Source organism: Primulina tabacum, chromosome 9 (genome assembly GCF_025594145.1).
Source record: "Primulina tabacum isolate GXHZ01 chromosome 9, ASM2559414v2, whole genome shotgun sequence".
Lineage (NCBI taxonomy): Eukaryota > Viridiplantae > Streptophyta > Magnoliopsida > Lamiales > Gesneriaceae > Primulina > Primulina tabacum.
Window position 1 is genome coordinate 34259194 of NC_134558.1, and position 25678 is coordinate 34284871.

General features: G+C 35.2%; 6 protein-coding genes across 8 annotated transcripts; 2 read left to right on the top strand and 4 right to left on the bottom strand.

Annotated features, from left to right (window-relative positions):
• Positions 1-263: 263 nt before the first annotated feature.
• Positions 264-1278, bottom strand: LOC142556603 (putative carboxylesterase 17). Its single transcript, XM_075668071.1, has one exon. The coding sequence runs from the start codon at positions 1200-1202 to the stop codon at positions 291-293; it is 912 nt and encodes a 303-aa protein (XP_075524186.1). The 5' UTR covers positions 1203-1278; the 3' UTR covers positions 264-290.
• Positions 1279-2936: 1658 nt separating this feature from the next.
• LOC142555412 (ethylene-responsive transcription factor WIN1-like) lies at positions 2937-3884 on the bottom strand. The gene is made up of 2 exons (XM_075666268.1): positions 3632-3884; positions 2937-3491 (listed from the first exon to the last, which is right to left on the bottom strand). The coding sequence occupies exons 1-2, from the start codon at positions 3709-3711 to the stop codon at positions 3038-3040; spliced, it is 534 nt and encodes a 177-aa protein (XP_075522383.1). The 5' UTR covers positions 3712-3884; the 3' UTR covers positions 2937-3037.
• A 1802-nt stretch (positions 3885-5686) lies between these two features.
• Positions 5687-8746, top strand: LOC142555410 (phospholipase D alpha 1-like). Its single transcript, XM_075666264.1, has 4 exons — positions 5687-5807; positions 6094-6165; positions 6254-8120; positions 8250-8746. The coding sequence occupies exons 1-4, from the start codon at positions 5712-5714 to the stop codon at positions 8684-8686; spliced, it is 2472 nt and encodes an 823-aa protein (XP_075522379.1). The 5' UTR covers positions 5687-5711; the 3' UTR covers positions 8687-8746.
• Positions 8747-8895: 149 nt separating this feature from the next.
• LOC142555411 (protein WVD2-like 6) lies at positions 8896-12607 on the bottom strand. 3 transcript variants are annotated; one of them, XM_075666267.1, is made up of 10 exons: positions 12450-12607; positions 11537-11755; positions 11168-11455; positions 11005-11063; positions 10747-10815; positions 10520-10613; positions 10356-10427; positions 10160-10270; positions 9322-9804; positions 8896-9233 (listed from the first exon to the last, which is right to left on the bottom strand). In XM_075666267.1, the coding sequence occupies exons 2-9, from the start codon at positions 11744-11746 to the stop codon at positions 9349-9351; spliced, it is 1359 nt and encodes a 452-aa protein (XP_075522382.1). In that variant the 5' UTR covers positions 11747-11755; positions 12450-12607; the 3' UTR covers positions 8896-9233; positions 9322-9348. The 3 variants fall into 3 exon arrangements, with proteins under 3 accessions (XP_075522382.1, XP_075522380.1, XP_075522381.1); XM_075666265.1 differs by having other exon boundaries at positions 11005-11066; XM_075666266.1 differs by lacking the exon at positions 12450-12607 and adding an exon at positions 11977-12180 and having other exon boundaries at positions 11005-11066.
• A 1587-nt stretch (positions 12608-14194) lies between these two features.
• LOC142504443 (uncharacterized) lies at positions 14195-16700 on the top strand. The gene is made up of 6 exons (XM_075617309.1): positions 14195-14338; positions 14464-14632; positions 14755-15975; positions 16055-16185; positions 16261-16336; positions 16408-16700. Exons 1-6 carry the CDS (start codon positions 14195-14197, stop codon positions 16698-16700), a joined length of 2034 nt encoding a protein of 677 aa, XP_075473424.1.
• Positions 16701-19252: 2552 nt separating this feature from the next.
• LOC142555413 (G-type lectin S-receptor-like serine/threonine-protein kinase SD2-5) lies at positions 19253-22548 on the bottom strand. Its single transcript, XM_075666269.1, is given in 2 exon segments — positions 19253-20454; positions 20456-22548. Coding segments are annotated over 2 exon segments (2433 nt in total). The 5' UTR covers positions 22049-22548; the 3' UTR covers positions 19253-19614.
• Between the last annotated feature and the right edge of the window lie 3130 nt (positions 22549-25678).

Here is a 25678-nt window from a genome sequence, read left to right on the forward strand (position 1 = left end):
TAATTAAGATGAAATTTTTTGCTCTATCAACTTATTCAATTTTGGGCTTTGATTCATTAAATGTTCATAATTTAATTTTAATACATTGATTTTTAATTTTAAACTATTTGATCTAATTGCAGTAAGGAGTTAACAATTTTTCCATGTTATATATATGTGATATTTTGTTTTATATCACATTAATATTATTCATTGTCACATCACCAAATAATCGAAAAGTAAATGTTAGTGTAAATTTTAAAAATTTATTTATTACATCAAACGAACCAAACATAAGCTAATTCTTATAATCACAAGCTACGAATGAAATCAATTATCTGCTTCTGCAGCAGAAAGGTTCCCTCTGACTCAGGAAACCACACATGAAAGACATGAACTTCCCCCTCAGCTTCAATCAATGTCACCTCATTCACCCCTTTTTTCTTCATGAACTCAGCATACATCACTCCCCTTTCTTTCAAGAAATCGAGCCCGGAGACAAACACCAACACCGCCGGAAACAGACTCCATTCAGCCTCCACCTTCTCGAAATTGCACCCGTAGAAATCGCGGTCCGTTCCCTCCGGCAAGCTCAGCCTCCAGAACATGTCATTCATGGATACCTCAGAACCTGATCCCTCGGCCAGCTCGAGCTCGGTCCTCCTTTCGCTCCCGAAAAACGGATGGATCGGCACCAAACCTTTCACCGTGACCCCATGGATTTTATTCTTGATGGCTTTTAGGGTGACATGGTGTGCTATGTTCCCTCCAGCGCTATCGCCGCAGAGGAAAACACGCGAAATATCAGCGTGTCGCAACCATGGATCAGCCTTTGGAGTACCTAACCATTCAAGCGCATAATAACAGTCTTCATAAGCTGTTGGGAGCTTGTTTTCTGGGGCCATGCGGTAGTCTACCGACAAAACAATGATTTTAGCAGTGGCAGCTAAGTTTCCAAGGAAAACATGGTATCCTAGCCATGCGGTCGACCCGATGCAGAATCCGCCGCCATGGAAATAAACCAGGACCGGCATTTCGGAGACATGATCATCAGGTCGAAAGATTATGGCAGTTATCGGCTTCGACGAGTCGATTGTGACGTCTTTGGACTCGTATCCGCCGGTGGATATCAGTGATGCCGCCGCAGTTTCCGGGGCAAATCGTTTCACGCTGCCGTCTGAGAATACTTGGATGAAACCTGGAGCCTCGGCAACAATGGACATTCTGTGTGTGCATATATTAATACAGGAAGTGATGCGATTTGAATCCGTTAAATAGATTTATGATGGGGCTTGGTGGATGATGGGTTGATTGGTCATGCGATTTGAAACAATCTTGAAATTATTTTCAACATGCATGCAAAGATTGAAGGTCGATCCCCGACCCTCTATGGCCAAATATTGAAACGGAAAAATTTGTGTGAGACAGTCTCACGGATCGTATTTTGTGTGACAAATATCTTATTTGGATCATTCATGAAAAAAATATTAGTTTTTATGCTAAGAGTATTACTTTTTATTATGATTATCGGTAGGGTTGACCCATCTCACAGTTAAAGATTCGTGAGATCGTCTTACAAATACTTGCTCATATTGAAATACAAAACTTGTAAATTTAGCTTCGCCAACCAAAAAAATTAAGATCTTTTTCTTTTTGGAAAGTAAATTCAGCACAAAACTTCCCGCGTTAATTTGGTATATAATTTTGAGAGGGATTAACTTATTTTAAGAACTTAAAAATGTTATGTATTTATTGTAAAATCTGTTTTTGTCGAAGCTATAAAAATTGATATTCTTTGGAAAAAAGTTGAAAAGTTAAATATTTAATAGTATTTTTAATTTGTTCAAGCAAATCTGATTTTTTAAAAAATTTGTTAGGTTAAGAGTTTTTACCAAAATTTGTGGAGGACATAAAGAAGTAAATCAGATCTTTTTTAAAAAAAAAAAATCAGGTTAACCCAACCTTTTTAAAAACAGCTTACAGGTTATAAAAAACTTATAAATTCCGCCGAATACCCTCTAAAGATATTTTTTTTAGAGAATGTGTGTTTCTTTTGTAATTATATAATATTTGTTTTTTTCAATGTCACAATACAACTCAAACAAGTCTTTTAATATTGCTAAAACCAAATATATTTATATATATATATATGAGTATATATAGAGTTATGATATGATGAGTATTCACAGTGGACACCTATGTGAGTACCGATCGACATGACGTCCACTATTAGATGTATGACCCCAAATCAACAATGTTGACATAAGTGTCCACAGTTACCGATCGACATGACGTCTACTATTAGATGTATGACCCCAAATCAACGATGTTGATATAGATGCTTATGATGATTGTTCACCATATCAAAATTATATGATCTCTTTTAGTTATCCGTTGAGATATTATAATTTATAAAAACTGAAAGAGAAAATCATATAAAAATAAATAAGCATACAATAATATTATTGAAAAAAAAAAATCGATCTTTTAAAAATAATAAATAAATAATTTGGAGGCCTAGACGGGCATTAATGATGAACCCAACTAACAAAATGGAGCGACAATGACAGTGAGTCTAGTCTGGGCCACATGCTATTTATTTTTAAAGTCAAATATTTATTGAAGGGGGCCGGGCCCATGTGTACTTGAGTGAGAGAATCGTAGAATTGTAGCCATTTGGCACACCTTTTCTTTAATGATTATTTTTTATTAAAATTTTCTGTATTCATAAATTAAAAAAATTTATTATTGTTATTATTATGTTATAGAAAATGCAATAATTATAAAAAAAATTAAAAAAAATCTATGAATTTACTGTTATATATATATATATATACTATTTTATTATGTTTGAGACAGGTTAGTAATTAATTTTGGTGTTACGATCTATTTTAATAACTTTGTTGTGTGCGCGTGTGTGTGAATTAATATTAGTATGTGTTGTGATAATATGCAGATATCTCGAAGATCAGCTGCTACTGTTTATTCGGTAGAGGGGTAAATATATATACGAATGGAGCAATTTACAGCAATCTTTGATCTCCATTTGGAATAGGAATTAACAGAGAGCGTTCCCGTCGAGAAGTTCTTCAACCATTTGCACTGCAACTTTTTGCTCTTCATCCATAATCACATGATCATGATCAGCAGTTGAATCATTACCGTGCTTGAGCAGGTCGACTTTCATGACCCATTTCGACGGCGATCCCCGACCTGCTTGCTTCTGCCAAACGCCTATCTTGGAATTGTCGTTATCGTCCAGCCTCAAACAAGTGATGGAGGGAGCGGCGGAATCCTTGCAGCAGCTTCTTCTGAGCTTAGCTCCCAGCGTCGACAGGGAGTACTGCTCCTGATCTTGAACCGAATCTTGATTCCCGTCAATGTTTCTTGGGAGCTGCAGTATTGGGAAATTTGTCTTCGCTTTTTGCCCGCTCAACAAGATGGCCGCTTCATCATACGCTCGCGCTGCTGCTTCTGCCGTCTCGAAAGTTCCCAGCCAAATCCTCTTCTTTCTGCATGTACGCATACACATATATTAATACAGAGCCACTTACATTAAGGGGTACGTAAAGGGTGTCAAAAAAAATATATGTTTATATATATATATATATATATAAATAAATGTATGTACGTATATTGATCATGAGATTACAGTAAAGGGTGGCGAATCTCTGACACCCAAGAGCCCCACTGGCGCTGCCGGACGCCTCTGAACTTGCTGGGGACAACCATTTGAAGTACTCGATGGTTACGTGTTCAAGACGGGGCAAAATCCGCAGTACATGTTTATATTTAAGATCACTGTGGGTTCTGAGTTGGGATGGTGTTAATCATATAAAGAGCCCTTTTTTTTGTCGGTGGAGGAATTTTGTGGAAGCATTGAAAGCTCACACCTACACTGCAATTACTGAACTATAATGTCCATAACTAATCCCACTTAATACATACCGTCCAATCATGTGTTGCTCACCGTCGTCTTTCCCTTTCCTTCTGTCTTTCTGGACCACCAAAAGGATGCAAGATACACGAATCACCAAATTTTTGGTTGTGGGAAAGGTCAACATTCGAACCCTAAAAGCAATATATATATATACCCCGTCCACTATTGTAATAAATTATTATCATTATTATCATTAAGATGAGGGGATTAGCTAGGATTAAACGTCTTTCCTAAAAATGAGAGCGACTGTGTCATCAAATCAAGAGACTTTTCGCGACGCTTCATTTGATAAGAAGTCTATTTAGAAAGATTTGATCACTTGTTGGCTAAAGATCAGTGGTACCTAATCATGGAGGGTCCTTATCTTAATACCATAATATGTAATCTAGATGATGAATCGAATATGTTGAAACATAATAAAGTATTAATAAAATCATGCGTCGGTTTCACTTATTTTTATTTTGAATTCAGATGATCAATTGAACATGTTGTATAACTTGTATTTGAACACATGGACAATGTTATTCCAAATATAACATAGAACCATGCTATTAAAATTAAACAAATAAATCTAATGAAATAAATTAAAGAAAAATAATATTTTTTGTCATGTAACTTATATATTTTTCATTGTGGGTTCTGTTATCGGTCAAATAACAGTTTTAATCAAATAGCTTGTAAACTTTTTTTCCTTCCTATTTTGATCTTTTATCAATAGAATTCTAATGTGACATCGGATATATCAACAATGTTTGGGGTCACACCAGCAATGTTCGTTGTCAGTTGTCACGTCACTATTTTTCAGTGTTATGTCATTATTTTTCGATATTACGTTGGTATTCTTGTGGACAATTATTAAAAGTGAAAAAAAATGTGAGTAAAACAACGAAAATAATAAATTAAATATGATTAACAATTGATTCAACAATAATAAAAATAAATATTAATATTAAATCATAGATAAATAAATAAATATATACGATAATAATAATGATAGTAATAATAATATTATAATAATATATCAAATAAAAATCATATCAAATTTTGTGTCCCTCACATTATAAAAACCACGCATAATAACATAGAAAATAATTGAGAAACGACACTATATAAATAAGAGCGAAAACTTGTGTGAGACGGTTTCACGGGTCGTATTTTGTGAGACGGGTCTTTTATTTGAGTCATCGATTAAAAAATATTACTTTTTATTGTGAATATCGGTAGGATTGATCAATTTCACAGATAAAAATTCGTGAGACCATCTCACAAGAGAACTACTCATAAATAAAAACCCAAGTCCCAAGCAAGCTAACCATTGTCATTCAACTTTGCTTCGGGTCTTGCAACAATCTTCGAGATTACTTCCATTCTCATTCTTTCTTACCATACATATATATAGTGATTTCTTGCAAGTCAAGGTACTACCATTAATCAACGAATTGAAGGAGATAATTTTTATCTTTCCATACGACTACTTGTGAAGAGAACTTCAAATTATAAATATGCAACGCATATACTAAACAATCGCCAAAAAGTAACAAATATTTCTTTCTTCAAACTAAAGTAAATATTTGTTAGATTCTCCTACCTACGTACGTGACTATATGAATTAATTAGCTTATTTAAGTTGAATGAACAAGTTGAATCGGTGGCCATTTTGATCTCCGCAGGTCTGTCTAGCTTCTTTTTCTTGTAATTAACAAAATAACAATAACGTTGTTGTTAATATAATTGATAATGTGCATCACATTCCTAGTTTTTGGCACTATTAATTACAGAATATTATCAAAACATGACTCCACGTTTGCTCCATGGGATGCTTCTTGCAACCATATACGAGGCTGATAGATTGGATGGTAGCGGTTGCAGGTTTCAATTATGTGGCGCGGTATACATATTTCGCTTGCACTAACGTAAATTAGTTTGGTTTTCTAGATTCATCTGTTGATGTTGGAGATATTGAGATGTTAATACAACGTGCAAATATGATATATCTCTCTGACCCTCATTTCTTTTAGTTTCTAATTCCTGTATTAAGTGAAAACTTGTAGCATCGACAAGTTTTCTCTTCTTGGTCGTTGTGTCTGAACACACAGAGTATTTTGCTACATGTATATTTCTGTGTTCCTAATGTCTTTTATCAATATATTCTCCGGTGCGGCGGCAACTTCAAGACCGGAAGTCCACAAAAAACGACCAAAAGATTCTTATCTCAGTTCAAGAAACTGGTGCTTTGCCGGCCTGAGGTACGGTTTTTCCGAGACTCCATTTCATTTTTCTGAATCAAGATACATGTTGATATCAAATTTATATACGCGTATATGATTCAAATAGGTGGCTGGCTCAAGACTATATGTCACCATTGATTTAGAAAGGGCGAGGGTGGGGAGGACGAGAATGATAGAAAACGAGCCTTCGAATCCAAGATGGTACGAGCATTTTCGCATTTTTTGTGCTCATACCGTTTCCAACGTAATTTTCACTGTCAAAGAAGATAATCCTGTTGGAGCAACACTAATTGGTAGAGCTTATCTACCTGTTGAGGAACTTATGACTGGAACGATGGTGGATAGATGGATTCAAATATTGGACGAGGATGGAAATCCTATACACGGAGGTTCAAAAATCCGTGTACAACTCCAGTATTTTAACGTCACTGAACAAAGCAACTGGTCTCAAGGAATCAGAGCACCGACATTCGGAGGGGTATCTCACACTTTTTTCAGGCAGAGAGAGGGCTGTAAGATTTCACTGTATCCTGATGCCCACGTTCCCGATGATAATATCACACAGTTTCTGAGCTCCAACAAGTATTATGAACCTCAGAGATGTTGGGAAGACATATTTGATGCTATCAGCAATGCCGAACACTTGATTTACATAACTGGGTGGTCGGTTTACACAAAAATAACTCTGATAAGGGACCCAAATAGGCAAAAGCGTGGAGGAAACGTGACTCTTGGAGAATTGCTGAAGCAGAAAGCGTATGAAGGAGTTAATGTTCTCATGCTTGTGTGGGATGACAGGACTTCTGTCAAGGAACTGAAGAAGGATGGTTTAATGGCTACGCATGATCAAGAAACAAAGGATTACTTTCAGAATACTAATGTGCGTTGTGTGTTGTGCCCCAGAAACCCTGATGACGGGAACAGCGTTTTACAGGGGTTTCAGGTTTCAACCTTGTTTACACACCACCAGAAAACAGTTGTAGTAGACAGTGAATCAACAGGAGAAATGTCTCAAAAGAGAAGGATAGTTAGTTTTGTTGGTGGCATAGATCTCTGTGATGGGCGATATGACACGAGAAGTCACTCCCTTTTTAGGACCTTGGACTCCATTCATCATGATGATTTTCATCAGCCAAATTTTCCAGGCTCGTCGATCAAAAAAGGGGGTCCAAGAGAGCCCTGGCACGATGTTCACTGTCGACTTGAAGGGCCGGTGGCTTGGGATGTGCTGTACAATTTCGAGCAGAGGTGGATAAAACAGGTGGGGAACCAGTACATTTATTCACTTAAAGAGCTGGATAGGTTCATCCTTTCCCCGACAAATGTCACCACAACCACAGACCCTGAAACCTGGAACGTCCAAATATTTAGATCAATTGATGGTGGAGCAGCTTTTGGTTTTCCTGAAAAACCAGAGGAAGCATCAAAACTAGGACTCATAAGTGGGAAGGATATCGTGATAGATCGCAGCATACAAGATGCATATATCCACGCCATTCGTCGAGCAAACGACTTCATATACATTGAAAATCAGTATTTTCTTGGCAGCTCATTTGATTGGAAAAAGTCAAGAGACATCAAAATTGAGGATATCAACGCGTTACACCTCATACCCAAGGAGCTATCATTAAAGATAGTGAGTAAGATCAAGGCAAATGAGCGATTTACAGTGTACATTGTGATTCCGATGTGGCCGGAAGGCATTCCTGAGAGTGAATCAGTTCAGGCCATCTTGGATTGGCAAAGGAGGACAATGGAGATGATGTATACTGATATCTCTACCGCTGTACAAGCTAAGGGGATTAGTAATGTGGACCTTAGGGATTACTTGACATTCTTTTGTCTTGGAAACAGAGAAGTGACCACGGCAGGAGAATACACACCACCAGAGAAACCTGATCCTGATACAAATTACAGCAGAGCTCAGCAGTCAAGGCGTTTCATGATATATGTTCATGCAAAAATGATGATAGGTATGCGAATCACATTGCCCACAACATTCATTGTTTTGCCAACATAATTTCTTTAATACAAAATAAGCATATCCACATGTATTGATCAACACAGTCGATGATTGTTTCTTTTTTTGAGACCATCAACAGTTGATGATGAATACATAATCATTGGATCTGCAAACATCAATCAAAGATCAATGGACGGGGGACGAGACACTGAGATAGCTATGGGATCATTCCAACCTCATCACCTAGCCAGCAGGGAGAAGCCTGCCAGGGGTCAGATTTTTGGCTTCAGAATGGCCTTGTGGAGTGAGCACCTTCTGAGAGAGGCGGACTCATTTCTTCACCCAGAAAGTCTTGAATGTGTGCGAAATGTTAATGCAGTTGCTGACGAAAACTGGCACATGTACTCCAGTGAAACATTTCACGGAGACCTTTCTAGTCATCTTCTTAGTTACCCAGTTCATATCTCAAATTATGGAGAGATCACAGCACTTCCAGGGTTTGAATTCTTCCCGGACACCAAAGCTCGTGTCCTTGGCTCGAGATCGGAGTATCTTCCTCCCATCCTCACAACTTGAGAGGTTAATATGCTGCAATTGTTGATACTGCTAGAATAGAAAGAAATGGATAGAAGCAAGTTTCTTAATGTAGAATGTACCGAATATAGCATGGGGTGCCATTACGTGTAATTAATACCTTTAATTAGACTCAAACACATAATAAGGGACAAAAAGGCATTGGAGAAACTGCAAGCAACAATTAAGTTTGGATGGTCATTCACAAAAACTCAAAGAAACATCAGACAACAAAATTAATAACCAAGAGCAATTAGTACAGATACAATATCTGAACATGCATACCGTCGGTTTATCTGAACAACAAAAACAATACAAGCCAAAAATAGTTGCCAACCTAAAATACAAAACAGCCAATAGTTTGATCACGGACCATTTCACAGCAGAATTCCCTCAAAACTTCCACTTCTCTACTCAGGTGCTAAATGTAATTAGGAAAACAAGTTCACTGCACTCTGCAAGCTTGAAAAGCGTATTAAACAACCAAACTTCCTTGCTGGAAATGTATGAAATGAGACACCAACCACCCACGACATCGTCCATGCCTTCACTGTTAAAAGATTAAAACATTATTCAGATATATCCAGCATGTTAGGCAAAAAAGGAATTAAACTTGAGGGCTGTTTGCTAGAGGATACCTGTTTTGTGGCTACCGAAATCAATGCTCATACCATGATGGATTCCGGAATGAAAGTGGTTTGTTCTTCAACACCCAGAAACTGTTCATCATCAACATTTGTCTGGCTCTTGGTTGGCTTAGCAGTTGTCCCTGCCTCCTGTTTTTGGGCATCTGATGCAGTTTCACTCTTTTCCTCGGACATGTTGTTCATCTGAACTAGTGATTCATTTGTTACTTTGGAAATGGAGTTTTTACGAGATCTAGCTTTTTTCTTTTCATCTGATAAGTTGTTATCCTCAGAGGGTAACTTAGGAAGGGACTTCCTTAGTGGCTTATTAATACCGGCAATAATAGGTGCTTTAGCTAGTTTATATGGAGTCTCCTTCTCTTCCAAGCTTACTCTACCAGGGCGGGCACTGGGGACACCAATTTCTTCTGAATCAGCAGAAAGTGGACTCTTTTTCCGACCAAGTTTGGGAGATTTGGCTCTGGTAGTAGGTATCTGCATCGATGCATGTTGTTGATCAAGTATCAGGTGTCATGAAGAAGCTCATACTTTATAGACAAATCCACACATATATAGTAAATTTAGGCACATGCAAACATCAAATATTTAGAAAACTAATCAATATAAGGATGTATCTCAACTACGAGGGACAGCTGAACTTTCAAATATCGCGACGGAGCACACACTGAACCAACCAAAATCAACAGTCGCAATGCTCAACAGTAAAAGAGAGAGTTCACCATGATATACCCTGTTTATTCATCATAATTTGAAGTCTCCCAGCCAATGTTACATACAGCACACACTGATTAGTGATTCGCATCATGATATACAATCTGTATCCAGTTACCTTCTTTAATTCCACCTTTGGAGGTGGAGGTTCCTGATAGAAGCTAGGCATTGGTGTTGCTTTGAATGTCAAACTCTTCCTCCACATTTTGATTTCAGCTTCCTGTGTCTCCTGTTTAAAAGTGAAAAGAAATAAAGCAAAATTCACACATTCACTGCTGTAAATTGTAAAAAATGACACCAAATCAGAATTCTACCTTCGTTTTGGCTTGCAAATTATTCTTCTCTACTTCCTTTGCATGGATCTTTTCCTCAAGTTTTGAATAAAACTTCTCAAACAGAATTAAAAAAATACACTCCTCAGGTCCATATCATTACAGAAAAACTCAACAGTCAGTACTAGAAGTAGCAAAATGCTAACCTCCTTTCTTTTCTCAGCCCTTTCATCGCATTTAAAACTGAAACCATAGGTTGGAAGAGTACCCAATTTCAGGGGCTTTGTGTCTCCATCGGGACTTTTATAAAGTACTTAAGGTCATACCGAGTACAGTCGTTATTAACAAAAATTTTAATTGGAAGAAGATACATAAACGACCACATTTAATGTCAAAGGAAGAGTATGTCATGGCATAAAATTTAAAAGGATACAACAATAAATTTGAAACCTCTTCAGCTTCAGCAGGGCCATTTTTGAAGACGTTCAGTTTTGTTTCCTCACTGTAGCAAGGAAACCACAGTTTAGAATGAAATATCAGGGAACAGAAAACTTCATAGACTAATTATTAAAGAGACAGAAGGTATGAAAATTTCATCCAAAGTGGCATGCTGGGGATGCTTGTCCAGTCACAATATCCTGGAGGTTAACACCAATAAAGGAATTTTTTTATTGGAATGGAGAAAACATACGGTAGTTTTTGAGAATGCATGGCACTTGGGGGAGACGATGTTTCATCAGAATGTCCAGCCTGCTATTTGAGATAACAGAATAATTAAGAGACCAGATAAGAAGGCAATAGCAAATGTATGAAAAGGATACCAGAGTCTATTCCATACACATATAACCGTTTACCTTACAATTATTTTGGTCACCTGCAGCTTTTAAGTGGTCAGTTTCTTGTTTATTTTTGAATGATTTAGATTTTTCTTTAAGATCAACATCCTCCCTGGGGCTACACCCTCTAGCAGTGGTACCATTTGAAGTGTCGGAAGATTTCAGTACATCTTTATCATCTTTACTCCTGCTTAGCCCAGCAGCTGCACCATGTCTGGAGCCTAAAGGTTTCTCATTCTTGATCTTCCCCGTACTCTTTAGCGGTCTTGATTTCTTAGAATCACCAGGCTCTTTAACTCCAAGTTCCTAGAAGAAAATTTTCACATTACACGGCGAAGTTTGAAAAGGGTTGATAACTGTATAGAAAATAAAATCCGGCTTTCCAACCTTCAATAGGCTTGTATGAATTTCTGAAGGCAAAGAAGGTTCTTCTTTCAGTTCTGAGCCTGAAGTTACATTGTTGTTCAACTTCACAACATTCTCGAAAATCTCACTCACTTTGTCAAGTTGTAAGCTGCCATTGACCGTCCCATTGACCTCAGGCCGATGAAAACCATTTTCATAATCCGCTTCTTTTCCATTTTCAGCATCCATCATAACAGTTACCTGACAACATGATATTTCTCATCATAAGTCCTGAAAATAAAACAAAACAGCTATCCAACGAATTTTGATATGGGGAAAACTAAGCCTCATTCCTGCGTACAATGTTTAAACAGAGTTGCGCAGAGGATAACTGCAAATCCCCGAACAATGATTGATGAAGAACAGAAAACTTCTACCTCACATGAAAAGCAACTTAGTAGTGTGCTTAGTGGAATATTTACCAAAAGCAAATCTTCAAATGTAAAGATCTAAACGTTAATGCAGTATAGCAGCACCAAAGGTGCTTAAAACACTGAGCGGGATCTTAATCAAGAATTCATCTTCACCAACAAAAATACAGTACAAACTCTTTGTTGACGTTGAGAATTCTAAAAGAAAAATTCAGCATTTCCAATTCGTACCCACCAAAAACCCAGCTAACAAAAAGAAGACTTTAGCAACAAACATAGAAAAGACAAAAATCATAAAAAAATACAGAATAAGGTGTGGAATAAACTCCACACCAGATCTCCCCAGCCCACTAACATTAAACCATTACCACTGTAAGATACAGATTCAAAAACCCATTTCCACTTTACACCCGATGCAGCATTACAACCAATTAATGGCACACAACATTCTCAAATCTGTTCCTTCTGCCTCCAGATCAATGGGAAAAATTGGAATTTAACCCTACTCAGTAATAAACACTAACCTTTATTTTAAAGCTTCCGAAGGACCAAAAGATTCAAAGGTCGCGGAATCAACAAAGGAGCAAAAAGATCTGATCGAATTCTTAAGTGGGTCTAGTCTAGTCAGTTTTTGCTCGTGAACTGTTAAAATGGTCTTAAAATTCGGAAGAGTTTTTGTTTCTAAGAAGAGATTTTAAATTGTAAATATTTTAATTTTTTTATTACAATATTATCATTTTATTCTGTGTTTTTTAACAACTAATTGCTTTTGTCAGGGTCGTAAATGAGTCGGGTTCGGGTGAGAACGAGATGTTTTCTCTATACCGTCTCAATCATAGTTTTTAAAAATCGAGGATTGTCTGTTTAATCGGGTGTCTTTCATATTCGGATTTATTTAATTGACTTGAAAATTCTCGTCCCGACTTGATGGGCATTAAATCTTCATCATAATAATCATCCTTTGCTACAAATATCTAGAAATAGTAACGATTGAGTCGGAATTATCACCATCTTGAGCCGGACGTGAATTAAATATTTTCTTCATTATCCTTCCTAATACAAACTTTTGTAATTCATATTTTTAATAAACAAAAAAGATGAAAACACATAATTATCAAGAGACGAAGACTTAATCATGAATAAGATTTGAACGTTATGAATTTAAGTGTTTTTTTGGTTAATTATTAGGAGATGTCATTATTCTTATCATGGTTCGCCAGAACGGCCGTGTTGCGACCGGAACGGGAACGGTCTTTGCTGTTCCAAAGTTCCGGGGTGGGTAGGTTGATGGCTTGTAGCGGCGTTTCGTGTACCGAAAACGACGATATAACGGTGGAAAACGGAGATGTAACGGTAGAACGAAACCGGAACGCAATTCGCGACGATTTTGTCTTGAACCGTCGCTACTAGCGACGGTTTTATGTATGTAGTGACGGTTTTATTTAACCGTCGCCGATGTTACATCGGCGACGGTTTTAATAAAACTGTCGCTAATATCGCTACTATAGAGACGGTTTGAATTAAAAAAAATAAAGGTTCACGGATTCAAGAATCCGTGACCCATCCGCTTATAAAGTGCGTTCGTCTCTCCTTCAGAAATTGCTCATTTCCGCAGCATGAGTGAATATTGTTCTTGATTCATTATAATCATTTCTTTTGCATCCTCTCCGCTAATGAATGCAGCATGAGTAAAGTGCACACTTGATTCATTTGCGTGAATTGTTTCTTGTCGCTTCAATTTTTCCACGGCTATTTTTCAGCTTTAATTTTTACTGGTCCGGAGATATTGTGTAATCCAAATTTCACGGGTATTAATTTTTTATTGTAATTAAAATAATTCTATTTTATAATTTTTTTAATAAAAATGTTTAATATTGACAGATAATAATATTCTTTGTTGATTTTACGAAGGAATCTTAAAAGGTAACATTATTATTTTTGTTCATAATATTTATTATTGTTCGTTGATTGATTGAACTAAAATTTATTGACTGAATTTTATTTGAGCTAGTTTTTAAACCTAGAGTTGTATTGACAATTTAATTAATTTTACAGAAATACTATATATTTAAAGATTTTAAATAATATTATTTAATATATATTTAAATTCTTTAGTAACGACAATTTAATTAATACTAGTATATTGTTTAATTATGTATTATGAATTACTAATTATTTATAAAATTACTTAATCATCTTTATCACAGGTTTGTTTACGTATTATATTAAAATTCTTTGGTAAATTAAATATTTGTAAATCCTATGAACAATGGCTCCAAAACTCGATATTGGTTGGGAGTTTGATAAATCCATCGGAGGTGATAGAAAGACAATACAATGCAAACTTTGTGGAAAAATTATAACTGGTGGAATTACAAGATTAAAGCAACATATTGGTCATGTTGCTGGAAATGTTGAGTCATGCACTAAAGCTCCAAAAGAAATATCATTGATGTTCCGGAAACATCTTCAAGATACTAAGAACGAGAGAAATTTAATCAAAAAAAGAAAGAAATTGCTATTAATGCAATTCAACAGAGCATACATAGACTCGATAATTGCAGTGACAGTGGAGATGATGATAAATTTGATAATACCTATGAAGAAACTTTAGAAGATATGGAAAATAGGGCACTGCGAAAAGCAATGAAAGAAAGTCGTAGAACAAGAGCATTTGAGAAAGATATGCAAAACCGATATGGTTCAGGTAAATAAATATTTTATTTTTATAGTTGATGCATATCCGATATGGTTCAAAATTAATGTATCATTTTAAAAACTTAATTTTAATGGAGAAAATTCTGATTAGATTATATTATTTAATTTCAGGAAATGTTGGTGGTAGTTCATCATCACCAAGTGCAAATCTCAATTTAAGAAAACAGATGACTCGTAGCTTTAGCGTACGAGAGGGAGCTCAGTTACCATCGAAAGGGATTGATTCTTACATGTTTTCATCAAAACGAAAGAGTATAAAAAATTGGTTTGCTCCTGAAAAGGTCAAAGATGTTGGGAAGGCTATTTCAAAATGGTATATATACAATGCAATTCCATTCCATGCAGCAGATAGTGGTCCATACTACCAAGCAATGATTAATACCATCGCAAATGTTGGACCTGGAGTACAAGGTCCTTCGGGACGTCAAATAGGTGGTGTTTTCCTGGAAGAGGAGGTCGAAGATATCACTATATATTTGAATACATTAAAATCCAAATGGCCAAAATATGGATGTACAATAATGTGTGATGGTTGGAGCACACACAACAAGCATCATATCATTAATTTTATGATATACTGCGATCGCAACATGATATTTCATAGTTCAGTGGATTGCACAAACAAAATAAAGACAGCCGATTTTATATTATCTCTTCTGAATAATGTTATTAATGATATTGGAGAAGAAAATGTTGTACATGTGGTTACAGATAGTGAAAGTGCAAACAAAGCTGCTGGACAGAAATTGATGATTGAAAGACCTCACATGTTTTGGTCACCTTATGCTGCACACTACATTGATCTTATGCTTGAAGATATTGGTAAGATGACAAAGGTAAAGAGGTGCATTGATAAAGCAAAGCAAATAACAAGTTTTATATACAATAGTGACAAAATCGTGAACTTAATGAAAATCTACACAAATGATCGTGAATTGTTGAGACCTGGAATCACTCGCTTTGCTACTGAATTTATTTCTTTAGAAAGTCTCGTCCGGTATTGTCAAGATTTGAAGAGATTGTGCACTTCAGTTGAGTGGCGTGAGTACAACAATACAAGCAAGAAAAGAAAAAATGTCGAAAAGATTACAGCGATCATTTTGGACACAAAATTTTGGAAGTCGGCTCGTGATATATGCACAGCAATGGAACCTCTCGTCAAAGTTTTGAAGTTGGTTGATCAAGACAATAAGCCAACGCTATCGATTATATATGAAGCAATGGATAGAGCTAAATTATCTATAAAAGAAAGTGTGAAAGACTGGCAATTGTACTGGGATGTGATTGATGATCGTTGGTATAATCAATTACACCAACACCTACATGCTGCAGGTAAAATTAGATTATATTTACAAAAAATAAATCCATTGTTGTGGTTATCGTTATATAATTTTAATTTGTGTGTTTTTAGCATATTTTCTCAATCCAATGCTCCAATATTCTGGAACATATGTTTACACTGATGAAGTAAGACGAGGATTGAAGACAATAATCAAAAGACTAGAGCCCGATTTAAATACACAAGCTGCAATGATTAATGAGGTATGATATTTATAAGTTTTGCTTAACATATTTTATATCCAGTATACTATAGTTTTTATCAAACATGTTTCACAGATTAAATTGTTTACTGAACAAATTGGAGAGTTTGGATCTCCACTTGCAAAAATGGCGGTTAAAAAAAGTCTTCCAGGTTTGAATTTCTTTATGTTTTTTCATAGATATTAAAGTTATATAATATATATCATATGTTTCATTTCTCAGCTGAATGGTGGAATGAGTATGGTGAAGTAGCTCCCCACCTAAGAAAACTTGCAATTAAAGTTCTTAGTCAAACATGTTCATCTTCTGGTTGTGAGAGAAATTGGAGCACATGGTCTTTAATACATACTAATCTTCGCAATCGCTTGACGATTGAAAAATTGCATAAATTGATATATGTCCATTACAATATGCGGTTAAGAGTAAGAAATTTGATGCAAAAAAGTGGAGATGATGATTACTATAGTCCTATAGATCTTGATCACATATTCAAAGATGATAGATATTTTAAATGAATGGACTAGAGATAATGAACCCTCTGTGTTGCAAGACGATGACTTAGAATGGTTAGATCAAGGTCATGAAATATCAAATGTCCAAGAGAGCAACAAGAACAAAAACAATGAGGGCACATCAAGATTATCAAAAGGAAAAAAGAAACATATTAAATGAAATTGATGAAACTGACAATGACGATGAAAGTGACGACAATGATGATAGTGGTGATGGGAACAATCGGGAAAGTGGCAAAAAACATGGAGACGCTGATCAAGCATGTCAAGATGATCAATATGATGCTGGCATGTCATGGGCACGGGGGAAAGAGAATTATTATGCAACACAAGACACTGATCATGGGTATCGTCCTGGGATAGAAAAACAATGTCTCTTTTTAGCAAGTTTGACAGGGTTCTCGAGTGCTGAAGATGATGAACATTTTAGTGGATCTTCATATTCATATATGCGTGTGGAAGAGGAAATAAAAAATTTGGGCTTGGGGGGTCACCATCAATTTCAGTTTGGAGATGATTCGAGAAATTACCATTGGAGCTCTCAAGATTTTGGTCGTGGTGCCATTGGATATGATGAACCAGACTTTGGGTATTCTCATGGTTCTAGGAATAAACAATTTGAGAGATTTTCTAATAGTTGCCGAAATAGATATCATAGTCCTCAAGCACCAGCAGCCACTGGTATTAGACATGAAGGTCATGGTTCTATATCTTCAAGTGAGGCCAGTAATTCTTTTGGACATCAAGAATTTGGAGACTATCATCGTCATGACGATACATTATTAAATTCTCCCTCATTATACCATATACATTCAGTTTCAAATCCACTATTCAATGCATATCCACCAGGACAATTTAACACTGGTTTATATCAGCAACCATATGGTGGAGATCAATTTTCTCAACTGAATCCCAAAGAAGAATACACTAATGATTTTGTTCCTTCACGTCATTCCTCATGGTATTAGTCTCGATGATATAACATTTACAGGTACCTTTCTATATAAATGTTTGTTTTCATCAACTTATATTTCATTTCTCATTGTTATTTTATTATCATATGATATGAGTAATTTAATAAGATTAACATTAATTTTTCTAGGAACATTGGAAAGCAAAGCAACTCGGTTGATGTGAGATGGTGAATCTTGAGTCTTCTTCCCGCTGCATCCATCAATGAAAGACTAATAAAGAATAGACCGCAAGTCAACTATTTCTATTGAGAAATTTTCATTACAAAGTGTGAAAAAAACTAAGTTAATTATAAAATTTTTCTATTTTAATTGATGTTAAATAATTTGTAACATCACTTTATATAAGATTTGATGGTTATTATTAGTCCATCACTCTAAATTGATTCAAATTTGTGCGAACTTATATATATCTAATCGAAAATATTTTAATGTTTTAATTAATTAAATACAAATAACTTTTAATAGTATATTTAATTTTTGATATGATTGAAAATATTTTAAATATAATGACGATATAAATTGTGTTCAATAAATTGTTAATAAAATTTTAAAAATATTTAAATTTCTTGTTTACATCAAATATTCTATTTAAATGATATTTATTTTAATTTTTTTATTTCTAAATATTTTCCAAAAATTTTAAATTTTTATATATTTATAATATTTTTTTTAAATACCCGTTCCGCGAAATTTCATTGTAACTGGAACGGTAGCATCCGTTCCGATCTCCGCGACCGCGACAGCGAACCATGATTCGTATTAGTGATAATGATATTATTATTAAGGGTTTCGAGACGAGTTTGGTATTAAAAGTAATATTTTTATATTTGTATTGGATTTACTTCGAAAATTTGAAAAATCCTCGAACTCACCCTATTTCGGGTTTTCCCACAGGCTTACAATTGTCACCCCTATTTTTGTCGGCTTATTTCATCATTTTCGAACAGGAGTTTATCTCCGCAAGATTCTTTATATTTCATTCTTATTAATTTGGTCCTAAATTTGAGAAAATGGGAGAAAAAAAAGGTTATCATAAAATCTTCGTTCTAAAAAATCTAACCAAAAATTTAATTAATATTAAAATAAATTAAATCTTTTAATATCAAAATCTAATATTATGTTCACTTATGTATTTAAAAAATAATTTGAAGATAACTTATTTTTAAAAGCAAGTTTTTTTTCACAGGTGATCTTTACACTATTTTTTATTTACTATGCTTTATTTTTCATTTTTATTCATAAACTTACAAAATGGATCTATTACACAAGCATTAGGATATGACATGTCTAAAAATCTTTCTTTTTTTTTTTTGTAAAATAAAAAACTATTAGTCTACAATAAAATTCTTGCATGGCTAAATTATTTTTTGAGAATAAATTATTGACGCACTAAAGTTATTTATTTTAAGTAAATATTTTTAAAATAATATCATTTAAAAAAAAAATCGATTATGAAACAACATAATTTTTTATATACTTATGGCTGAAAGTATGATGCGCAAAAAAATTAAGAAGGGTCAAGTTAATTATTTCTTTAATTTTTATATATGCTAAAATGAAAATAGTAGAACAAGTGAAGTTGCAAGTAAATTTGCCACCCACTTGCAAAAAGGCTTGTTCTTCATTTGCCTTTTTGTCTTAATCACCTGTGTTTCCTTACCCCATAAACTGCAATTCAATATACTTGAGTCACAGAATCTGAGAAATTTTACAAGTGAAAAAAGATATACATAAAAGGCCAGAAAATTATATACAAACAACATCGTGTATATTTGTATAATCTGTGAAGATATAAGCTCAGCTTTACCACCAATCCTCATGTTCAGCTTTATGTACTCTCCTCTCTATCGGTTTGGGAAGTTCTTCGACCAACTTAAGTAGTGACATAGCCCCCCATATAGACAGCTTCTTATGGTGTAGATTGAGCCTGTGACAAGTAGCTGTTATCTTGGACCTGAAAGGCGAACTGCAGAATGATATGCATCGCTATTGTATGAGTCGGATGGCCCTGATGAAGTACCCCCATGACTCATTGACTTCAAGGAACCCAAACCCATTTGAGAAGTGGTTGGGGGACACGGCACGGTGCTCAGCCCTTCAAGCATTTGAGCTACTCTTATCATAGGCGGGCGAAGCTGCATATCATCCTGTATGCACCACAGTGCCACTTTTATGGCTATATCAAACCTTTCATCCTCTTCATCTATCTTCAGTTTAGCATCAATGATATCTTTCAGCTTGCCTTCTTCCATCATTTTGGAAGCATAGGATGGGAAGTGGGACTTTTCCGGGGTTTCTGTGGGATCGTAGTTTTTTCTACCACCGATTAATTCGAGCAATACCATTCCATAGCTATAAACATCGCTCTTCTCTGATATGGCGAAGTTTGTGATCCATTCTGGTGCAAGATACCCTCTAGTGCCTCTTAACGTGGTAAAAACATGGCTCTGTTCTCTTGTCATTAGTTTAGCCAGGCCAAAATCCGAGACCTTGGCCATAAAGTGATCATCAAGGAGCACGTTTTCTGGTTTTATGTCGCAGTGAATTATCTTTACATCACAGGCTTCATGAAGATAAGCCAGGCCTTTAGCTGTGTCCACTGCGATTTTGTATCTTGTTTCCCAGTCCAATATGAGTTCCTCTTTTTCTTTCTTGAAAAGCCATTTTTCTAATGACCCATTTGCCATGTACTCGTAAACAAGAAGTCGGTGGGTTCCTTCAGCACAGAAGCCCTTAAGCCGCACCAGGTTGAGATGGTGGATGCTGCCTATAATACTTACTTCAGGCTCGAAATTCTTTCTTCCCCTGCCCAATACCTTCCAGTTTTTTCACAGCTACTTGAGTGCCATCAGGAAGCTTTCCCCGATAAACTGATCCGAAACCTCCTTGACCAAGTTTCACAGTGAAATCATTGGTTGCGGTCTGAAGATTATTGTAACTATACCGGATGGGCATCCCTGGAAAACTTTCCAAGAAATTATCCTCTTCCGAACTTGCTCTTGGGGAACCAGGGACTTTCTTGCTCTTACCGAACATTCTAAATCCAGCCCAGAGAAGACAAGATATGATAATAATCGTAACTATTACAATTACTATGATAATGACAACAGGGAAGTGTTTATTGCCACCACCTCCACCATTTCCACCGCTACCACGGGAGATTTTGACAAAGGAAGTAAAGTCAGTCCCACTTGAGGACCCGAGCATGGTTCCTATCTGATCAAAAAGAAAGCAATTCCCTGTGCTGGTTTCGAAGAACATGACACCACAAGAACAGTTTTTACGGCAAAAATCTTTGCAGACATCTAAAGTACTGGTTTTAGAAAATGGTTGAACAAATTTTAGAGCAAAATAACTGATGCCATCCGCGAGACTTACGAGTTCCCCTGTAGTATCTGTACCGCTGTTGCATGTAGCTAAAGTCACTGACATGCAAGAGGGAAGGGATAAGGGACACTGGCACCTGTTGCCCGGATAACAGACATAGTAAGGGTCGCAAGCTGCCGGTCTGCTGCACCGGTCTTCAGGTATCTTTGCTGACAAGGGATTCGTGGAACCACCTTGAAGCATGGTGAAAGTGATGAATCCATCATCTCCTAAAACTGCCACCCAAGTCCCATTGGCACCGTTGCCTTCGGAGAAAATGAACTGCCATCGCAACACCTTGTTTCCATCATAAAATTTCCAAGAATTAGCACTGAGAATTGCGGAAGCAACGCCACCACCATCTTTATTGACGGTCCTTCGGCTGTCTCTTCCCATAGACCAGTATGGCTGTGGCTGCTGGAAACCTGCGGAAAGGATGATATCTCCATCTTTAATCTCAAGAGAATATGTCAAATTATTGGAGCCAGGTTCGCTCACAAGTTTCATTCCTTCAAGAAACTCCTGGTTCGACAAAAGGGCATCCGTGGGGTAGCTAAAACTTTGCCAAGCAACACTCCCATCTTTCCCGATCAAAACCAGATTACCAGAGTCCAGCAATTCCATGCCAGAAACTCCTTTATTAGCAGTACCAGTGGACCAAATCGTGGATCTCCCGCTCTGTAAGTAAACATTTCCAGTAGCATCAAACACAAAGTCATCCGTATTACGAACTGGGGAACCCCTATTGGCCACCCAAACTATGGTGGCGCTACGTATGTGAGTCACAGCAACCAGAAACCGAGTGACATCCTGTGTGGTGATGAATCCAAAGGCGAAATTTGAATCGTTGGATACTAGAAACAACCCATTATTGTCTATCCAATGCATTTGAGATCCACGGAACACAGGATTCAATATCCCAATATTTTGAACACTGGCACCACATGTTTCCACCCAAGACAGAATAGTACACAAAACTACTGTGACACAGAGAACTTCCCTTCTCCCCATGAAAGGAATTATCAAAGATTAATCAACTATTCAGCTGGAATCAAGACAACCCGAATCAATCAGATTCTACGAGACAGGTCAGCAAAACATCCGAAACCCTGGAACGAACCTGGAATCTCAAACTTCAAAATCTTCCCACCTGTAAACGTCGAAAGAAATCGCAAAAACAAGAACAAGAGAGGCGAATCATCAAGTGGATAGAAAGTCCTACTAGTTGTAACCATGAAAATTTCACCAATAAATCCAAACTCCAAATTGCAGAATTCAAGAATTATCCACTATCAAAAGAAAAAATGGAGAACGTGGAAGAATTGGTGGAGAGAAGGACCTGTTCATTGACAAATTTCTAATGCAATCAAAAGACATGCCATTCTTAATGAAAGCAGAGAAAAGAAGAAGTAAGAACACATACAACCAACGGAGTCGTAGCTGTCAAGAATTAAATACCATGCCTAAGATTTAAGGTGAAAATTTTACAAATAATAAAAAAATATTTGCGTCCAAGGGTCTTTCATAAATTAATTTCTTGAATTATCTCAGTTTGCTCATTATTATATTTCAAACATGCATGCGAGTTGCTCATTAAATATAACGGGAATGGTGGTGTATGGGCTATGCATGTTCCGATTAGTGGATTGTATTATTATTATTTTATAATTAATAGGTGGGGTGGGTAGTACACGATTTAAATATCGATTAGGTTATTATGTTGGGAAAAAAAAAACATTAAACGTAAAAACTTGTGTGAGACGGTCTCACGGATCACATTTTGTGAGACAGATCTCTTATTTAAGTTATTCATGAAAAAGTATTACTTTTTATGCTAAGAGTATTACATTTTATTGTGAATATCGGTTAAGTTGACCCGTCTCACATATAAATATTAGTGAAACTGTCTCACAAGAGATCTACTCAACATTAAAATAATGTTTTTTTTTTTTGTATTCAAATTATTTTAGAAAATTTTTGATATAATTTGAGGTGCAAAAGGTTGCTTCCTACTCATATTTAATATTTTGTTATACAATAGTATTTTTTTATCCATGCAATTGTTTTCGAATTTATTTTTTCGGATTTTAATATACTATACAACTAAAATTTTGAAGAATTTTACGCGAATTATTAAAAACTATTATTTATAAATCAAGTGTATTACTTTTCATTGACTCGACTATCCGTCTCACGAAAAACATTGTCTTCAATATTTTATTTAAGAGAGAAAATAAATTGTTTGTGGAACAAATGGAAGGTGGGAGGATTGTGATGGAAAAAACTATTCGATCCTATGATCATAGTTATTTTTTATATAAATATATATATATTTACCAATACTCAAATACTATTATTGAGGAAAGTCTATGATCAAACGGGTGTAGTACACCCGGTGGATCTGGACCCTTCATTGGGTATGGGGCCCATAGCATGGGTGATCATACTTTTCCCATTCATGAGGCATAGCGATACCATTTTCTCCGCCTGCCCAATAGATTTCAGTCCCCTCAAATTTTATTTGACTTTACGGTTGGAATTTATTTTATTAAAAAATAAAATATATTCAAGGCTTGACTTTTTCTACTGTATGTTCAAACGTAACCAAATACATACATTACTCTGCAATAATTCCACTATTTTAAGTAATATTTTTTGTTACTTTTTAATTTTTTTTTATTAATGTTAACCCATATTTTCTTTTCTGCGGAAAGTGTGATCGATGTATATTAAACTGGCAAAAACTTGTATGAGATAATCTCACAGGTCGTATTTTATGAGACAGATCTCTTATTTGGATCATCTATAAAATAGTATTATTTTTTATGCTAAAATTTTTATTTTTTATTGTGAATATCGGTATGATTGACTCGTCTCATATATAAAGATTCGTGAGACCGTCTCACAAGAAACTTACTCTATTAAATTTATATGAAAAGTTATATACATAATATATAAAATATATATTACAAAAACGTATACGATATTGTCTCACGAATCAATTTTATTATATAGATATCTTGTCCGATCCAGTTAATGAAAAAATTTACTTTTACTTTATATATAAATGGAATCATTTTATTCCTTCTCTCGTGCATATTTTTCCTTCATCGTGTTTTTTGTAGTAGAAGTCCCTGTTTATAGATTGAATAACTTATACGTATAAGTTCTAACAAATTCTCTTTTCTCTAGCTTTGTGTTTCTTGTATTATGACGGCTACAAACCCATCATCTCTCACAAACATGAGAGAGACCCACAACAATCTCTCCCTCCCGATTAGGGGTGGTCGCTAGTCGGGTTTTCGAGTTCGGGTACCAGAAATTTCGGTTACTCGACACCAACCTGATCATGTCGATCGGGTACCCGAAATTTTCGGATATTTTCGGGCACCCGGCAGTCGGGTACTCGAAAAAAAACATTTTTTTAATTTTTTTTTTTAAAAATATATGTATTTTTCACATTTTACAAAAAATCACGTCATTATATCGAGTTATGGCTAGTCATTATATCATATTATGGCTTGTAAATTAAACAAACACATGTATTTTTCACATTTCACAAAAAAATATGTCATTATATCATTTTATGATTAGTCATTTGTCATTTTATAGGGTTAGGACTAGCCACAAAAAATAATGTATTTTTTAATTGAATAAATGGATAGATCCATAAAAAAAAGTAAAAACAAAAACAAAAAAAATCGGGTACCCGATACTCGATCGGGTATCGGTAAAATTATCCGAACCCGAACCCGAACCTAGATAATGTCGGGTACCCGACAAACCCGATTTTTATAAAAAATATCCGACCCGATCGGGTTTTGATCGGGTACTCGATACCCGAAAATAAATACTCACCCCTACTCCCGATCACGCGGAAGAGGGCACATACCAACATCATCTCGGCACCCTACAAGCTTTTCTTTTGGTAACATCTTAGTCATCATGTTTGAACCATTCTCATCAGTATATATTTTCTCCAACAGTAGCATCTTAGACTCCAACACGTCGCAAACCCAATGGTATATCGCGTCATTATGCTTTTGACCCTTTGTAGAAAATAGAATTTTTACTAAATGAATTGCATTTCAACTGTTAATCATGTAGGAACTTCTTCATCCACAATAATTCTTTGCAAGCTTTTGTAATTGCGATATACTAAAGGTGTGTTTGGTTGATGTGATTAAATAAGGATAGATGAATAATCACACACTTATCTAATGTTTGGTTAAAATTTTAAGATATATTAATAATCATTTTGATCCGGTTTAAGACCTAATTTTATTATTAATTATTTGATTATTAATTTAACAAATTAAGTGGGATAAGATATCAACACACCACAAATTACATTTTTATCCTCTTATCTCTTATGAAGATAAATATTTATTAAATTCTAATTTATCGTGTTTAATGATTACCGTAATATTTTCAAATATATTTCTAATAAATATATTTAAATTAATTTTAATAAACATAAATTATAATTATAAATATTTAATTATCTATTTAATTATTTTAAAATAATTATAATTATTTTAAAAAACAATAATATTATAATATCACTAAACTTTATTTAACATTAAAAATAATATTCAAACTATTACTACTATTTTAATTATTAATTATAAATATTTAATT

Bases quoted from the DNA above. Each gene is read 5' to 3' on its own strand.
- LOC142504443 (XM_075617309.1), top strand. From the start codon at position 14,195: ATGGCTCCAAAACTCGATATTGGTTGGGAGTTTGATAAATCCATCGGA. The intron at 15,976-16,054 runs GTAAAATTAGAT...GTGTGTTTTTAG, and splicing joins CCAACACCTACATGCTGCAG to CATATTTTCTCAATCCAATG. The intron at 16,337-16,407 runs GTTTGAATTTCT...TTCATTTCTCAG, and splicing joins GGTTAAAAAAAGTCTTCCAG to CTGAATGGTGGAATGAGTAT.
- LOC142556603 (XM_075668071.1), bottom strand. From the start codon at position 1,202: ATGTCCATTGTTGCCGAGGCTCCAGGTTTCATCCAAGTATTCTCAGAC.
- LOC142555411 (XM_075666265.1), bottom strand. From the start codon at position 11,746: ATGATGGATGCTGAAAATGGAAAAGAAGCGGATTATGAAAATGGTTTT. The intron at 11,456-11,536 runs GTTGGAAAGCCG...ATTTTCTTCTAG, and splicing joins TTCATACAAGCCTATTGAAG to GAACTTGGAGTTAAAGAGCC. The intron at 10,428-10,519 runs GTTAGCATTTTG...CTGTTTGAGAAG, and splicing joins GGGCTGAGAAAAGAAAGGAG to TTTTATTCAAAACTTGAGGA.
- LOC142555410 (XM_075666264.1), top strand. From the start codon at position 5,712: ATGACTCCACGTTTGCTCCATGGGATGCTTCTTGCAACCATATACGAG. The intron at 6,166-6,253 runs GTACGGTTTTTC...TGATTCAAATAG, and splicing joins TGGTGCTTTGCCGGCCTGAG to GTGGCTGGCTCAAGACTATA. The intron at 8,121-8,249 runs GTATGCGAATCA...GACCATCAACAG, and splicing joins TCATGCAAAAATGATGATAG to TTGATGATGAATACATAATC.
- LOC142555412 (XM_075666268.1), bottom strand. From the start codon at position 3,711: ATGGTTGTCCCCAGCAAGTTCAGAGGCGTCCGGCAGCGCCAGTGGGGC. The intron at 3,492-3,631 runs GTAATCTCATGA...GCGTACATGCAG, and splicing joins GAGATTCGCCACCCTTTACT to AAAGAAGAGGATTTGGCTGG.